This window comes from Tympanuchus pallidicinctus, unplaced genomic scaffold (assembly GCF_026119805.1).
Source record: "Tympanuchus pallidicinctus isolate F22 unplaced genomic scaffold, pur_lepc_1.0 scaffold31, whole genome shotgun sequence".
Classification (NCBI taxonomy): Eukaryota; Metazoa; Chordata; class Aves; order Galliformes; family Phasianidae; genus Tympanuchus; species Tympanuchus pallidicinctus.
Genome location: NW_026294749.1, coordinates 5,360,474 through 5,378,474, shown reverse-complemented (window position 1 = coordinate 5,378,474; position 18,001 = coordinate 5,360,474). Strand labels below are relative to the sequence as shown.

At 43.5% G+C, this 18,001-nt stretch overlaps 1 protein-coding gene across 1 annotated transcript in view; it reads right to left on the bottom strand.

Annotated features, from left to right (window-relative positions):
- BMP6 (bone morphogenetic protein 6) overlaps positions 1-18,001 on the bottom strand; it is an 84,781-nt gene that overhangs the window by 4,361 nt on the left and 62,419 nt on the right. Inside the window, exons 2-4 of the mRNA XM_052697924.1 lie at positions 17,581-17,773; positions 6,550-6,698; positions 5,516-5,713 (exon numbers count right to left, since the gene is read on the bottom strand). Coding sequence (XP_052553884.1) covers positions 5,516-5,713; positions 6,550-6,698; positions 17,581-17,773 — 540 coding nt within the window. The remainder of the gene's footprint in view (positions 1-5,515; positions 5,714-6,549; positions 6,699-17,580; positions 17,774-18,001) is intronic.

The window sequence follows — 18,001 nt, the reverse complement described above, 5'->3', positions numbered from 1 at the left end:
TACAGTTAACACCGAGGTCTGAAAAAAGACCCACACCTCAAAACAAACCCAGCCTCCAAACCACCACAGATTAGGGAGCTGTTTTTAGAAGCAGTTTGGGTTTTAAACATTTGGGATTGCATTTCAGGCTTTCAATAGCTTTGCTTCAATCACAAACGTAACCAGGTGAGCAGAGCCGGCTCTCAGGCTGCTGCAGCATAAACATGTGCTATTTCAGCCATGCCCAGTAGCTCAGGCTTTTTCTGTTCAACCTTTCCATTTGCAAACCAGACCTACCAAGCTGTAACCAGGGTGTGGGTTGGTTTGTTTTGCCGCTTGGCTTGTTTGTTTTTTTTTGTTTTGTTTTGTTTTTAAAGAAGCTTTTTGGTCCTTGAAATTCCTATCATGACATGTTTCTAAAGGATCTGGTCATAATGAGGGGGAAAAAAAAAAATGGGAAGATACTTTCGGTGGTCAATGGTTAGTACTTGAAAACGCTACTTAATTGTTCTATGAGAAACATGGCATTTGGTATGTAATATTTAAGGAGAAGAGGAGGCTCAAGGGAGACCTTATTCAGCAACTTCCTGAAGGGAGGGCTGCAATGAAGTAGGAGTTGGCTTCTTCTCCCAGGTAAAAGTGATAGGACAAGAGGAAATGCACTCATGTCACACCAGGGGAGGTTCAGGTTGGATATTAGGAAAAATTATTCTCACAAGGAGTGGTGAAACACTGGAACAGCCTGCCCGGGGAGGTGGTGGAGTCACTGTCCCTGCAGGTGTCCAAGAAACATTTAGATGTGCCACTGAGGGATGTGGTTGGTGGGCATGGTGGGGATGGGTTGGACTAGGTGATCTTAGTGGTCTTTTCCAAACTTAATGATTCTGTGATTCTACTCCTAGCCAAGGAAGCAGAACTACAGTATTTCCCAAATACAAGTTACCCCAATTACCTATGGGAAAGGGAAGAAGGTGAGGGAAGTAGAGAAAACAGGAGTGGGAAGGAAGACTGTGAGCAAAAGTTTAAGAAAACAGAGGAAAAAATTACTGCTTAACAAACAGAACATGCTATGAGTCTGTTCTCACACTGTGTGAAACTGGCCCTAAAAAATCCTGAATGTCACCAAATTGACACCCTTCATTGCTCACCAGCTACTGTCCATCCCAGGTGGACATCATCACACATAATAATCCATTCCTGATGGTTTGGGGTTTGGCACATGCCCTACAGCCACATAATTATGAGTCAGAAAAGAGTTTTTGATCGAGAGCTCAAGCTTATTGAACTAGTGAACCTGGCCTTCATGACACATTACCCCCAGTCCCTGGAAAGCAGCGTCAGCTGCCCCAGGCCAGCGTGCTCAACTGTTTTAGCCCACATTGCCATGCTCAGTGCCAGAGACATCCACAATTTCTGAGAGTTCACAGAGCTGCTACAGAGTTCCTATAGACTCACTGTAGGTTTAGTGCATTTTCTGGTTGGGAACACCAGCTTGGCACTTGCAAGAGGCTGCAAGACTAAAACGAAAAAAAGCAACAACAAAGAAAACAGCCATAAACCTCTTGTTCTGCACTTAAAATTGGTCCCAAGGCTTCTTATATGTAAGGGCAGTCCCAGCAGCATAAGAAGGGTGGCTGCTCTCTGTTGTATGGCCCTCAATGAGGTCGCACCACAATGCAAGCCTGCCCCTCTGCCAGCACAGATGTTTCTCTTAAGGCTGGACACTGGCATTTACATCACTAAAGAGGAGAGGGAATAGTTTGACCCTAATGATCTTCCTCCTATTGATAGATACGCACCAACCTCAGATTTCCTACCACCTCTCCCATGTTAAGTGCTGGCAAAGGAGATATAAATATTTACTGAGATTGAGCTGCCTGAGAATACCCTCACTGCTCCAAAGGTGCCAGTTTACCAAATTCCACAGGGTAATTAATTGCCTCTGTAGTCCCAGATAGCTCTGACAGAGGTCTCCGAGGCCAGCCACTTCTCCTTGGTGTTTGACTTTGGTGATCAGCCCAGATGAAACCAGTGTAAACCGATCGTGTGGATAACAACAGCCCACTTCACATGAAAGCAGCCTGCTGTGGGGGAACAAGGGGAGACGTCAGGCTGGAGAGGACATGCACGTGGCAGCACACATAGGAGAGTTGGCCATGCCTTATTTACCCTCAGTTTTTGCTTGCACTGCCCTTAGTGGCACTGAGCTCCCACATGCACCAGGATAACCTGCCAGAAGCACTGCACGGTGTATGAATCTTTGCATGGAAGTGCTGCCTTGAGGGGCCCCCCCTTTGATGAAGCACCTCATATTATTCACCCTGGAGCCTCTGACACTGAAGAGAAGGACCCAAGAAGGGAGTGTTCTATGAATCACAGAGCATCCTGAATTGGAAGGGACCCACAAGGATCACTGAGTTAGATTCCTGGCTCCACACAGAACCACTCAAAATCAGTCATGGAGGAGCTGACCATGGAGTAATAATGCTTTTAGTATTCAGGGGCTGCTGCCTTTTGAGTTGAAGATTCTCCAGCTCTTCTGGTAACAGCATGGCCAGCCCAGAGCCTGGGCCATGGTCTGAACCTACTGCAAAAACGGTTGGGCAATGGCCTCCAGACCTCACAAGAAACAGAGAAACACCTTCACTCTCCTCCCAGCCACCTCGTGCCTCCACGTCCTGGGCCTGAGCTGATGCATGATTTTCTGCCTCAACAACCAAAACCACTTTTTCTTTTATCCTGCTCATCCTCCTCCTGCAGATGAGCAGAGCTCAGATCCAGGAATGCATTGACGCAGGACTCGATGTCAAAGCAGTTCATAGCCATGGGGGTTACTGAGTTCTGCTTTATATAAGTCGGTTCCAGTTGTAACTACGTGTTTGTAATTCAGGGAAATAAGTGTTCTTGGCAAAAAACTACAGACTATTTGGATTCTTATGCCACAGCCATAACCTTAGCTTCTAAATGCTTGGTAATGACTGCAGGACAAGAATTGCACATCACAGGGGACACAGCGGGATCCCAGCCCTGCAGGCAGCAGCGTGCCTTTGCACAATCCCTGGCTCCCCAGATCCAGTGCCAAATCCAGCAGTACATTTCAAGGGCTCCTAACAGTGAGACTTGGGATTCTTTCCATTTTTAGATCATTTTGCCTTTTTTTTTTTTTTTTTTTTTTTTAAATACTACCATGACCTAAATTACAGCATCGTTTGGAAAAGGGGATCACTTTTGGAATGAAGCAAAAAAAAAACAAACAAAAAACACCCAACCAACAAACCAAGTGATCACTAAGGGAAGGAAGGGAGAAGCACCAGCTCCAGCCAGCTGCTAAACTCTCCAGGAGAGAAACTGCCTTCAAGGCCTGATAGATGGAATCAATCCCTGCTGAAGGACAAGCACGCACCAAACATACGATGAGATGCAAGATACACGGAAAGAGGAAGTTGTGCAGGTCAGGACCATGCATGGTACTGTGCCTGCCTTGCATCCTATTGCATCTGGGCACCCTCAGGAGTGAAATGACTGTCAGGGTAACCTCTGGACCCGCATCTTGCTTTTCGTCCCATGGCAAATGCTTCCCCAGGCCTGCTGTGCATCAGTGCAGCATGGACACAGGAACCCACTCAACTGAAAAAGAAGTTTCCTTCTTCTCACCAATGCTAAAACTGCACATTAGTTCATGAAGTCATCCCTCCTTGGGATGCCCGGTGCCTCTCAAGCTATTAAACTGACCACTTTTTAAGGAGAACAGAGTCTGAGAGTGTCACACTTAGAAAGGAAAATAAGCTGACACAGTCTCTCTTTTCTAAACACAGAAACCAAACAAACATACATCTTAACATCAAATTCTCCTCCCTTTCCCCGCCTTAAATCCACAGAGGCTCAACTATACCTTGTTGATGACTGAACTGCCAAATTCCAAGTTTTAAATTAAAGCTGCCTTTGAGCTACGAGAGCTCAAAAAAGCACTTAAGACCGCAGAACAGCCAGCTACGTTTTTTCCCTTTTTGTCTTTTTATACTTTTATAATCTGATGCCTGGTGCAGTAAAGAAGGCAGCAATGTAAAAATGGCCCTTTGGCCCAATATATATTTTCCCTCTGGAGCTTTGAGCTATATCTTTTGATTTAATAGGACTCAAAACCTGTTTTTAGCACTGCAAAGCTTATGGAGCTAAGGAGAAGCTTGAGCCTATCCTGAGTCTGAAGCAAGTACCTATATGGACAAACAGTACATTCTGGGCAGGGAGGTTACCCAGCCACTAACCCCAGCAAAGTGCAATAGTATGGCATGGCAGATGGATGCTGGTCCCTGTGTCTCATCCTAGCCCACTTTCCCCAGCTATCCTGCCAGCCCCAGAGGACAAAGCCTCCAGCACAGCACCACTGGCAACCATACCTGCACCTTGTCAGCATGTGCAGTGCCATCATGGGTGCAGCCTGCCCACTACCCAAGCATGCTAGAGAAGGCAGCCAAAGAATTCTCACTGCTGTTTTGGCCAAGCTGGCTCATCTCCCCATGCTGGGTCTGAAGGTACACTGACAAAAAGCAATCACCTCTCTTCCTGGGGGTATGGTCATTTATAGGTGCTGGAAAAGCAGGGATCCTATTGGAAAAGAAGGGGGCAGCATAGGCAAATTAATCAAGTAGCTTGGAATGAACTGAAATGTTTGAGAGGAAAGAAGGTACATGATGAATGAAGGACTGCAGCACTGTGATATAAGGCAGAGCAGCTGGAAAGCAGACAAGATGTACACGGCAGGACTTTCTCAGTTTCTGTGAATAGAAGGCCTTCTTACCCAGGGCTCACCCACAAAACACCAGTAGAGGCAATCTCCAGCAGAGATCCTTCCCCACTGGCAGCCACCTCTAGGAGAGGTACAGCCAGGCTCCACTCTTTCTGGCAGCACAGCTGAATTGCCTTCACCTGTGCTTCTCTGGCTGACTCATGGCTCACCTCAGGTGATCAATCAGAGGTTCAGGCCGTGACTCAGCAGTTCCCATACATCCCACCATCACGTAACAGCACTCCTAAGGTTGTTGTACAACACCTGCAATGTGCAAACTTTCCACAGCAAACAAGCAAGTCTGCTTGCACACCTGAAAACATACATCACCATTTACATGGCTGTTCCCTTTGGGGGGAAAAAAAGAAATCTTGTGTTGTTCTACCAGCTTTTCCAAAGGAAACCAACAGAAGATCCTGCTGGAAATGCATGTGTGAAGTATGCTAGAGCTCAGTGTACACCAATATTGAGTCTTGTAAATTTGGTATTTCACATGGTGTGAGTCTAGGCAAAAACTGAATTCAATGTCTGTGATTTCACAGATGGTCTGTATTCCAGCCTGGATTTGAGGACTCCTGTAAGACCCCTTACATGAGATTCCTTCTCCCGTTATACTGCAGATGCAACCTGCACCCCCAAAGAGCAGCATCCCACTTCAGATCCCCTTTCTTGCCTTTGTACATCAATGCAAAAAGAAACATCCCAAGAAGCGACCCCAATTCCCAGCCAGAAAGGGCTTTCCATGATTACCTGTGACAGTTGACACCCTGGAAACATCCTGAGCCTGAGTGGAGCGGTTTCGATTTTGCTGCCTGCGCCTGCTTGTCGCTGACCTCGTAGTCCGGACGTGGACTTCGCTCACTTTGAAGAACGCCACCATGAAAGGCTGCTTGTCATAAGGGCCATCTCGCCCTATAAGGCCTGCTTCTCTAGGATTTACACTGAAACCTTCAAATCGAACAGGAGAGTTAGAGAAGTTGTGCAGTTGGATTGCTATTTCCAGAGCTGCGGCATTCCCAGAAGCACTATTTCCTCTCTTCTTGATCACGCTGTTTCTCTTCTATTGCTTCCCTTCTGCCACTATAACCTATTGACACTTTTACAACAGCAACCTGTCCACCCGAGACAAGAGGCTCCATCGTGGCACTCAGCTCTTTGTACTCCTGTGGTACTTCTACTCCATTTTAGCTCTTAAATAGATATAGAGAAAGATACATAAAACACAAAGCCTGATTGTCTCAGGACATTATTCTGCTGCTGGTGAAACACAAGGAGCAGAGAAGGGTTTAGGAGATCTTTGAGGAAAGCAGAGGGCAAAGAAACAAGGTGTATTGGTCAGAACACAGGAACGGGCCCTCAGCACATTTGGGGAGGCACTAACATTTCCTCAGGGAATAGAGTGGACAATCCTTCTGGTCACATTTGACCCCACAAGCATACCAAACTCTAAGATGAAGTGATAAAAAGAAAACATATAATTAGAGGCTTGTTCCTGTAGAGATAAGACGTTGTTGTCGTTTGTTGTGATCTCATGCTCACCTAGATCTTTTCTGTCCCCACTGCTTATCCTCTAAAACCCAATTTCATATTCCCTTGCAGACTCTTCTCTCCTTTTCCACCTTTCAAATTCCTGTGAAATGCTATCATTTCAGCTGCCCTCACCAGCCCACAAGGGCAGGTTGGTTGCTCATTCCCAACATCAAACTGGCCGCCATTAACACCACTTCCAGACAGCATCCAAAAGGCTTGTGAGATGAACTCGCATTAACTGATCCATGACCTACCGTCGCGGGTCACCACGCTCAGCTGGAGTCCCATGTTGTGCTGAGGATTCATCACCCACATGTTACTGGTGGCAGTGACATCAAACTCCAACCAGCCCTCCTCCGAAGCCCACACTGCCCGTGTATCCAGCAGAAACAGGTCAGAGGCTCTGCAAAGAAGAGCAATGACAAGATAGTGATATCTGGGTTTTTCTCCCCTAGCTTTTGCTGCTACAGTGCTGGGGGAAACAAAAGCAGAAATCATTAAAAGAAATATTTACAGCAACCCACAAACTATGCCTGTTTGTATCCAGAGTTCTTTCACACCATGCACATGCTTCTGCATGTGAAACAAGATTGCAAAGTTTTTTCCACTGTTTTCTAGGCTAGAGGAAAAGGAATCTCAGTCCTTAGGTCTGGGCGTTTCTCCATCAGCAAGAGATTCATAAGCCACTCTTCTTCCTGAAGAGAGTAATTCTAGCCCTGGCAGGATAGCAGTCAAATTACCAGCACTTCCAGGCATTCAATGACTTTTTTGAAAGGGCTTTAGTGGTTTCAGCCCAACTTCCACAAAGCAGATCTACCACAGTTGACAAAAATAAAAATTAAAAAAATCAAGCAATACGCCAAGCATCAAAAACTGAAACAAGATGAACTACCATATGGCCCATAAAAACATTTTGCTATGGTTTAGAAACATGGATTAGAGAGGGTTGTTCCAAGGATGTTGGTACTGGCTCTCCTTCCTGGGTTTCAGCTTCAAATGCTTTCAAATCTATGCCTTTTCTGCAGAATCAAGCAAGCCCAAAAATTTAGCTCAATGAAATCAACTGTAGAAGGACCCAGAGAAATCCTGCATACATATTACATGCATAACTTTTCTGTATAAGAGAGTTACGATTCCTGTCCTTAACAGGGGATCAGCGTCACAAAGTAGATACCAGGCACCAGTCTCATCTCCACTTGCCTATCCCCCTGTGGATTTTTTTTCCTAACAATAACTTACTGGAAAAACAGAGTACCTATCCCTTCCACCCATCAAAGGTTAACTTTAGAAAAAAGAAGTTTTGATTGGGTTACATTTTATTTTTGGCCAACTGCTATGTCATACTGCCCAGCAGCTTGGTTTACATGACATCACACATGGAAAAATAAGCACTTAAGTATATTAGGGCTCCTCGTGCGGCTATTTTTACAACGCGGAGGCCTTCCTCTGCCTCACTGGTAGCCGCACTCTGTGGTTGACTCAGCAGCCTTCCCCACAGGAGTCTTTGCCACCGCTCCTCTAGTGGAAAGAGGGTTCAGGGATGACTCTGACCTTCTCCTCCAACTGCAGCGAGTGGTCAGGGCATCTATCTCAAATCAAATAGCTCTGGCTGCAAAGCTGCTTGGAGCTCTGTAAGATCAAACCCTGTATAGGCCTTCACGAACACTCAAGCATATGGAATTAGTCAACTCTGCAAAAATGTAAAGAGGACGCTTAGACCTGAATTCACAGAAACACACACACAATTATAGAATGGTTTGGGTTGGAAGGAACCTTTAAAATCATTTAGTTCCACTCCCCTGCTATAGGCAGGGACACTTCCCTCTAGACCAGGTTGCTCAAAGCCCCATCCAGCCTGGCGCTGAATGCCTCCATGGAGTGAACATCCACAACCTCCCTGGACAAATTCCCATTGCCTTGCACTTTATAAAGGAACTTGGCCATCACAGACCTATAAAGCCAGAAAAGACCAATTGTCATTCATCCCCTGAACTTCCAGCAGGATCAACTACATCCACATCACTCCTGTGAGATATTTGCCTGACCTGATCTCACGGATTTCCAGTCTCTAGAACTTTACCATCTTTCCAGGAAGTCCAATATGCTTCATTTGAAGGTTTTCTGTTTTGTTCTCTATTTTATCTATAATTTCTATCTAAAATGACATAAAAATCTTTTCTCATAACAACCTCGAGTCTCCAGTCTTTCCTTGCAAGTCATGTTTTCTGGACTCAACTATTCTCATTGCTATTTTATAGACCCAGCTTTGATCAAGATCCGACGGATCCAGAGCACAGTGGAGGGATAATCTTCACGTGTCTCAGAGACTGTACTTCTACTTGCATACCACAGAACAGTATTTTGGCTTTTTCACAAAACCCACGCTGTTAACTCATGATCGCCTTGTGATTCACTATAATCCTTACATTCATGCTGCTGAACTGCAGAGTGCCCAGTCATTTCCTAGGGTGTACTTACATCAATGAATTATCATGCCTAAATGTAACTCTTCTTTCTACCAAATCACACTTTTTCCTCCAGCATTACAGATTTGCCTTCCACTGGGTCTTCCCCATCTCAGTGTCTTCTAAAAATATAATAAGCAAACTGTCTGACCAAGGTACAGTGCTACCAAATGAGAATGCTCCACTTCAGCCCAGTATTTCACACTGTCTCTGGGCAAATTTAAATTCATTCATTAAATGCAGAGAAAGGGACAAGTGGTCTTTCCAATCCAGTTAATAATTTCTAAAAATGAAGAGTTCATAAATACAGGACTGTTTTTTATTCAGTTTCTCCATTCAGCTGGCTTTTGCCCTGCTTGGCTAGATGAAGCAATGCAGATTCAGGTATTGCAGATACCATGCATACCAGATAGATATTAGCATGTAACATGCTCGTATTTTCTGCCTAAGTCTGTTTTCAGTTAATGTTTGTCACTTGAACCTCACCAGGCTACAAAACATTGTGACTTGGCATTCCTCTGCTTCTAGAATTATGTGGGAAACCACGGGAATCTTCCTGTAGGGATGGCTTACAGAGGGGAACAACCTGCAACTGCTGCCATTTGTTGCAACACAGCTGCCAACAGAAAGACTGGGTTCAGTGATGTGAATCCCATACTCCTCATCTTGCTCCTAATACATTCACATGGAAATGAAGCCACCTAACTGCATTTGCCCATCTTTTTTTTTTTTTTTCCCTCCTGTTTTTTCCTCAAATTCTGCTTTCTAAAGACCACAGAGAACATCTTTATTCCAATCCTCTCCTATTAGGTCTGCAAAAGAAGGAAGGGAAGTGTAAAAGCTATTGGTACTGCGTAGCCTTACTCCCATTCCTGATTCTGGTCTCTAGGCTGACTGTGGCAGGGACCATTTTTTTTCTCTTGGTTTTGCTTACTGGGTCCATACTCTCTGACTTTACCAGTTTCAAAAGTTGGAGCCCACACACAGCAGACAAGCAGGAGTCTCCTGCAAGTGAAGGATGCTGCTGGATAAAGGAAAAACATCTGAAAATGGCAACTACACCTAGTGGAGACAGTCTGCCCCCACTGGTATATGCATCAGCTTCTTGTCTGCACTAAACAATGCCACAAATTTCCCCTTACAGCCAGGTCAAGAAGGAAATAGTTTGGGAAGAATGCAGACACCATGTTGGAGAGTGCTGTCCACAAGCAAATGCAAGTCCATATTCAAGATGAAGTCTTAAGAGTGGACAAGGTGAATCTTCTCTGCCTAAACCTGCCTCAGGGTACTGTTACTACACTGTTCGACAGTCTCACTTATATTTTCAGTCTGCCTAACCATCTGGATAAGTTTAATTAACAACTTCCATTATGACGGTGCTGTAGGCATAATATATATTATTAAAGACAAACAAAAGGAACTAAGCCTATGAGCTGAAAAAGCTTCCTGAGACAAGACAGGACATTAATCATAGAATGGCTTAGGAGGGACCTTAAAGCCCACCCAGCTCCAACTCTGTGCCATGGGCAGGGCTGCTCCCCACCAGCTCAGGTTGCTCAGAGTGCCATCCAACCTGGCCTTCAGCCTCCAGGGATGCAAGCTTCTCTGGGCAGCTGTGCCAGCATCTCACCATGCTCTGTGTAAAGAATTTCTTCCTATCATCTCGCCTAATTTCCTCTCTTTTGGTTTAAAGCCATATAAAGTCAGTACCCTCGTGTAATCCCTTCAAGTGCTGACAAGCTGCAACGTGGTCTCCACAGAGGAAGATGCAAGCTAAGGATGTCTAACTCAAACTAGGATCTCTCTGTCCAGGTTCAGGGCCCAAGATACTGCCTCAAGTCCCAGGAAAGAAATGGAGGTCTTTCCGTGGCCTTCAGAAGACACCGGAGGAGGACTAAGAAGCTAAGGTCAACAAAGTAATCACAAGTGGTTGCAGTAAACAGAAAGTACACAGTTTACTGTAGAAATGGAGCCTGTGTGATTCAGACAGCAGGATTTAGCTCCGGTGTCCACGGAGAGTAATATGATTTGTCAGATATAAATATCAGATATAGCTACTATTCTTAAAACCGGCATCCCAACCATGCACTCAGGGCATTTACAGGAGAAACAGCTTGCATTTAATTTCAGTGCTTTTTACCCCGTAAGAAAAATATTTTGTTAACTTAAACCTCTGTGTAAACCTTTCAAGAAAATGTCTCTGGGTGTTAATTCTCTTTAATTGAACACTAATTAGATTAGAATTTAGTCAAATTAGTAACCAGGTCAAGTGATTAATCTAAGTAACTATACTTAGTGAAACATTCCCATTAAAGTAATTTCTCTGTTTTGGCTGCACATTACAACATGGAACTTTGCTACACCAAAAACACCAAAGCTATAAAAAGCTGACTATAAAGACGCATATGTTGAGCTAAATTTTCTACTTTCCCACCCTCCCTGGCCTTTTTTCCCTGAGAAGGCAGGAGTTTTACCAGGGAGACAGTGAGAATAAACAGAACTCTCACCTTCAAAATGACCAAGTTAAAGGTCTCTTATTTTAATTACACAGCTCAGAACAACATTTTTGGCCCAACTTCAAAGCTTGCAATTACCCAGGTGTTTAAAGGATTGTTACGCATCAACAGCCATTTACCAAAGCATTAATTACTTTAAATCTCTAAAACTTTCCTCATCTGAACCTTTTTGTTTACTTTTCTTCAAAGGCAAGTTGACATAATAGTCTAGACTGCCTAACAGCAGTTTCTCAAAAGGGAATTTTGAACAGAAATGCATGGGATTTACATTTTAATTAACACACTTAGTAAATACTATTTTCTTCTGAGTCCCTCTGGATATGAGTCTTTAGTATGAACAGACACTACCTCTCTATAAAAATGATTCTGCACATAGCAAACTATGAAGATTATTTGCTCTTATCAACTAGCGACAAATAACTGCACTTATACACTTCTTAGAGAGGCAAATGGAGCTGCAAGTAGAATAAAACCTGGAAATCACAGCCCTTTCAAAACTGTAGATCCGCCATCTTTCAAAAGATGCAAGTCCATGAACTCTTAAAAAATGCTATTATTTATAGAACATATTGTATGTGAAGCTCATACAGCACGAGGCACTGCCAACAGATACTATATAAAGTCCTAACAACTTTGTATGTTTAAATAATCATTACTCCAGAGATTTAAAAGCATCACAGAAAATCTCATCCATCAACGCTCATTCATGCACAGAGCTTCAGGCAAGGAAATGCCTGCACCTGCAACAGGCTGTCATGGAAAGCAAAGGCAATCTCTATCGTTATAGGGAAAAGAAGAAAGCATCTGTTTAACTGACTTGAAGAAGCTATGCCACCTCTGGGCCAGGGAAAAGGATGTGCCCATCCTATAACAGTTTTTAGAAATGTGAAAGAAAATATTAGATGCTTCCAGCCTGCAAATGAAGATATTTCCAGAACTAAAAAGGAAGCCAGCAACTGGGTACTAATTTGAAGGGAAATGCATGGAATGGAGTGCAGGAACGCATCTGAAGGGACAGGCAGATCAGCTGGGCTTCACACTGCTCATCCCACCACTGCTTTGTCTGATAAAAGCTCCCAGGTGCTGAAAAGGCTGTCTTGTGTCACTGCAATTGCCCCTGCAGGTAAAGTCTTCAGGGGTGCGGGGTTAACTCCTGTAGACTCACTGGAAGAGCAGAGGGGTTTAAAGGCTGCACCTGGCAAAGAGGTGAGAAACCTTGAGCTGGCTGCTGGACGTGGCTCCCCCAGCCCAATAGTGGGGAAAGCTCAGCCTACACGTCCGTGATAAATCCCAGCAAAGCCAGCATTGATATTTGAATGCAAAGGTGTTTCCTCACATCCAGCATATCCAGGTTGTGAATCTCACAGCTCTCAGGAATGAACATTTCACCCACAACAACAGTGAAAAAAAAAAAGAAATAAGCCCAGATCAGATGGATAGGGCACATATTTCTTATTTCCCTGACAATTATTTAAGGATGCTAGAAGGACCTTGTAGTTGTAGTGAAGGTTAAGAGTACAACTCCTCAGCATTTCTGAGCCATGGAGGAGAGTGTAAATGTATGTAAGAGAAACAAGGCGCTTACATAGCATTCTTTAGTTTTAGCAGAAAAAGCCATCTGGTTATGGAACTGTTAAGTCTCATCCAGAATAACTGTGACTTTTGAACTACTAAAAACAACCACCCGACAACACAACAAATTGCATACACACAGTGGGAGTCGAACTGAAATGCTGACAGACACTTCTCTATAGCATCATGGAAACAGCTCTATCATACACAAATATATGCACACTGTATACAAACCTGACCCTAACTTGAAACAGATTGATGCTGGCTTTGTCATCTGTGTTACACAACCCAGTCCAAAATCCAGTTGAGGACAGTTATTTATTTTTTAAGCTATAAACACTGCCGGCAAATCATTTTGCCCTTTAGATTAGAAGCTCGGATTGTATTTGTATAAATATCCTGTTGCAAAGAGGAAGACTTTATTGCCTGCCGTAACAGGCAGCTAAAAAGTGATGACAGCCTTAACCCTTCCGGAGCTGTGCTCAGCAGAAGAACGTGCTCTTCAGACAGTGGCTGGAGAGGGCACCCTGATGTCCACATGTGTCTCATCACATCGGAGGAATCTTTCTCAAGTTCTCATATTTCATTCCAGGTGCAAATGAAACTGTTTAATAAATGCTGGCCATTAAGGTATGGTATCTGCCTTTGATCACTAGCACAGGCCTCTGTGTTTTTCATAGATCGGTTGTTTAGACAGTGGAGGAGTGTTGCGAGGTCTGCATTAACAGGATATTTACACTTGAAAACACACTGATGATCCAATCTGAGGACTAACATCTTTGATCAGCCACAGACTGCCTTCCCTCCCTGCTCCTGACCTGACACCTCACTGGGTGAGAGTGAGGAAACATGGAGAAAGGAGAAAAAATTAATGATCTGTTTCCAGAGACAAACTAATTTCCTCTTTTCCCTTGCAAAGGTCTCACTTACATAGCAATCCAATCCCAAAAGCTATTGGAAGTCACAGAGGGCTTTGCTGGTCTTCCACAAAACCAGTTCTTCACCTCAGAAACAAGGCTATGTTTAGCCCAAGAGGGAAAAGCATCATCTCTCCACTTTCTACACATACCAATAGAAGGGAAAAAAAAAAAAATAGAAGAAAAAATCCCACCCCAGCTTTCAAACAGGCCACAGTCTATCTCGATCCCCAAAGCCATCCCACTCAGAGTAAACCAGAGGCCACCCCAGCACTGCCACGCTCATCTCCACCCCGCAGTCCAATCCACACAACCAACAGCTGACCTATCCTGAAGGTTTCATTCATCTCTCTGCAACATCCCACTGGCATCTCCAGCAGTTTGTGCTACGACAGAATGCGGCTGCGAGCCGTGGTTTGGTTATAAAACAAAAGCTTAGTTTCCAGGCACTATTTTTTTTAACCTTACGAAAGGGTGGAAGGAATGGGGAGATGAAAATATTACTGACACAAGTGAGTCAGTATTAAAAATGTTTTCTTTTTGAAGAGAGAATGTGCTCAGACCACACTGTCCACAATGTGTGTTTCATTGCCTGGAGACTCCGTGAGTATCGCTTTCATATTTCTGATTGCTTTTAACATGGAGAGTGCCAAGTTGCTCCCTGAAGGTTTCCTGCTGTTTCAATAAGCATTGATCTCTGAGCATCCACACTCTTTCTGTACACAGCCCTACCTAAGAGACCGTCTCAAATGGCTGCACATAATCTTTTCTTTTAGCCTTGCCTATGTTGGCAAAAATAAGTTTGATAATTCAGCAGAAGATAGAGATTTTAAGTCTCGGGTTTTGCTTTGCTTGTAGCCAACATGCTGTGCCCTAGGGAGTTACCAGCAATGCCCAGTGATTCTGCTAAACAGAGCCCACATTTGGATTGGAGTCACACGCTGATGCTGTTATTCCCTAGATTATCTTCTTGGTTTTTTGTTTAAGGAATTCTGAACTCAGCCAATCCCTTAAACTTCATCAAAACAAAGGGATACTTCCATGCTCAGGTGATAATTTGGATATACTGAATCTTCCTCTTTACCCTCTTTACAGATCTCCCACCCTTGCAAACTCATTTCTTTGAGAGGAATGGAACAGTTTTTTTCATTTACCTTTTTTTCCTCAGTGGTGAACACTACCTTTATGAGGAGGTTAAAATCCATTTATGCCAGATGCCCTGGTAAGAGCTGTTTGCAACCAAAAGTATTTTAGTATCTACAAATAATTGTCACAGACAACTGTTAACCTCATAAAAGCCACAATTACGATGGTGCCTTTGAACTTTCTGTTGAGACTGTCAACACTGTCTGAACATCATTTTCTGTGGCCTTCAGAGGTGAACTTTCCTAAGCAGAAGGAATATTTGCCAACAGAACAAGATGAAGAAAGTTGCTACTTCAACTCCTTATATGTCACCTGCTAGCTCACGAGTTAAACTTCAAGATCAGTACAGACTCTTCTTTACGCAATAAAATATCATCATATGTCAGGAAATATCAGGCTGTTATTCAAACTATTAGTCTAAAGGAAGTGTGACACAATATTTTTTTTTAAGTCAAAGGCAGCTGTTATTTTTTGGCTCATAAGATGTCCACTAAAATGCAACAGAAGCCTTACAAATATTTAGCAAGTTCCTTCAAAAAATAGCGCTAGGTTTTTTTTTTAACCTTCTACAGTTTTCAGCAAGAAAAGAAAACTCCTTTAGGCATCCTAGAAGAATCTGAGGCAAAACAAACAACCAAAGAGAAGAGATTTTTTTCCCCCTACTAAAAGATATTAGCAAACAACTGTGATTTTTTACTGTTTGTCTTCAAGAATTTTTATCATCCACAGCCTACCCACGTCACCATGTCAGTGTGGCTGTATGTTTGAATCTCCAGCAGGAACAGCAACTAACAGAGTCAGAACTTACACTGAAGGCAACACTGAGGGTAAGCTGCTTCTAATACTCTGACTGTCTTTTACCACCTGCTTATTTTAATACTGAGAGGTTGATTCATATATATACTTCTATATACATATACGTACAAAGAATTCCTACGTGTACACATTTATACACAAGCACGTTTTCACATGTGTTTGTATATTTAATATAAAGACAATACGGTCCTTTGGGCTGAAAGGACAACGTGTGAAGAAGGTCACCTCCTTTTCACAGCTGCAAGAATCAATGAGCCACATTTTGCCACTTCTGATTCACAGACGGTGTGACAAGTCTTGTAGATTCACCTGAATCACGAGTTCCTTTAGCTAAATATATCCCTCCTTCCCACCAGGAAAAATAAAGAAAGAAAGGAGTAAAAGAAAGGAAAAGAGAGCTTGGAGAGACTGGATGAGTCAGAGGTCAGTAATGAACTACTGACACTCATCTCTAGGTCAGCAGTTCACAGTGTATCCATGAAAGGAAGAATGGTGAGCTGCTGGCAGTCTGGACCTAGATGAAGGTCCAGTCCCTATTTCCCTATTTCCAGTCCCAATTGCATGTCAAACAGCAGGAGGAAGGAGGACCAGTTTATTCATCATGAAAGAAATGATATACTCACCAGCTTCCCACTGAGTCTAGTTTGGAGACCAGCATCCAGGAACCTGCTCATTACATGCAAAGGTCTTTTGCAGCCAGCTCTGCTCAGCACACATGAAGGCTGAAGCACCTCCTTCCAAGGGACATGAATTGCAACTTCACTGCACAATCTGCTTTTTGCAAGTTTCTGGCATGTTGCTCGAAATAAACATACAAAGTGCCAGCACCATTCCTGTGTACAGAACTAAGAGCTAACTTCCTAACAAAGATTTCATGAATTTGTTAGCAAGGTTTGTCTATCCTGTGATTTATTCTCTTTCTTGCAGTGTATTACTTGCTTGTTCAGGTTACTCTAAAAATTGTTATAAACGCATAAAAGTTATCATTTCACTTTAAAAGAGACAGGCCTGACCTACTCTGTGCTCTTCTTTGCTGACCATCACCAACAGATTATCTACCACTTCCATCAACACTTGGCAGAGATTTTCCTCCAGATCCAGAGATGGGGTCTGTCTACGTGAAATCTAAAACAAGCTAACACTCACAATTATTTTTTTTCCCCATAGATGAACAATGCAGATAACATCTGTGGAATGTGCATGACCATCTGACTTGCTTCTGTTCTTCACGTGGCACTGAGGTACTGTTATCCCAAAAGACACTCCAGCCTACTCACAAAGGGAACAATATCCCCAAAAACACGTTCTTCACTATCACATGTGTAATATTTCTCTTTGCCTTCCCAAAGGCCACACTCCCCACAGAATAACAGTTAGCTGCTTGATGTTGCCCTCATGACAGCTCTTCCTTGCCTATCACATCACCACTGAAAGCCCATGAGTGGCTTTGTACCTGTGGTCAGCATGTTGAACTTTCTCTTGCCATATTTGTTCTAGAGTTGGTCAAGATTGCACTAATCACTTGTAATTTGCAAAATGGCTATGATTTTTATTCAGGTAGTATCAAGATGAAATGGGCTACATGTATTTCAGTACGCATGAGCAATGCCAGAATATAATGTCTGTGGTTTATAATTCTGCGGCCTCGCACCAGATTCCTGCTCTTTGTACTGCCATCAAAAAAGTCACACCATGGACTTTCTCGGCTGAGGCCCTTTTTGCAATCCAGTATGCCCATTTCCCACAAGGGAAGCACTGTGCAGCGACACATCTTGTTCTTGTGCACAAAACTTAGTCCCACTGAGCATTCCTTCTGGCATCATCCCTCCCCAGGACAGGAGGTGATGGCCTACCTGTTTGGATGTTCCTGCAGCACTTGGTAGATGCTGATAAGGAAAGTTTGGTTTTTAAAGCTCTCCACAACGCAGTCCTTGTAGATCCGAAACTCAGCAGCTGTGACAGCCTCACCCTCGGGAATCTGAGACAAATTGAACTTGAACTCCTTGTGGTGCTGCTGGTGAGGGGTGAACTCCTTGTCGTACTCAACTGCAGACGGGAAAGGAAAGACAAAAATGAACCGTGAATAAAACTTTAAAAAAATGGACTCCACAAGCTGCCACCTGTTCCTTCAAAACAGGAATTATATTTATTCTCCACACACAGCCTTGGTATGTGCCAGGAAAGCTTATGCAGCTAAGGCCTTTCAAATACAGTACTTGGAAAAGATAAATGTTCATCTTCTCTACCCTGTTCCTTTGAGATTTCTTTTTTTAC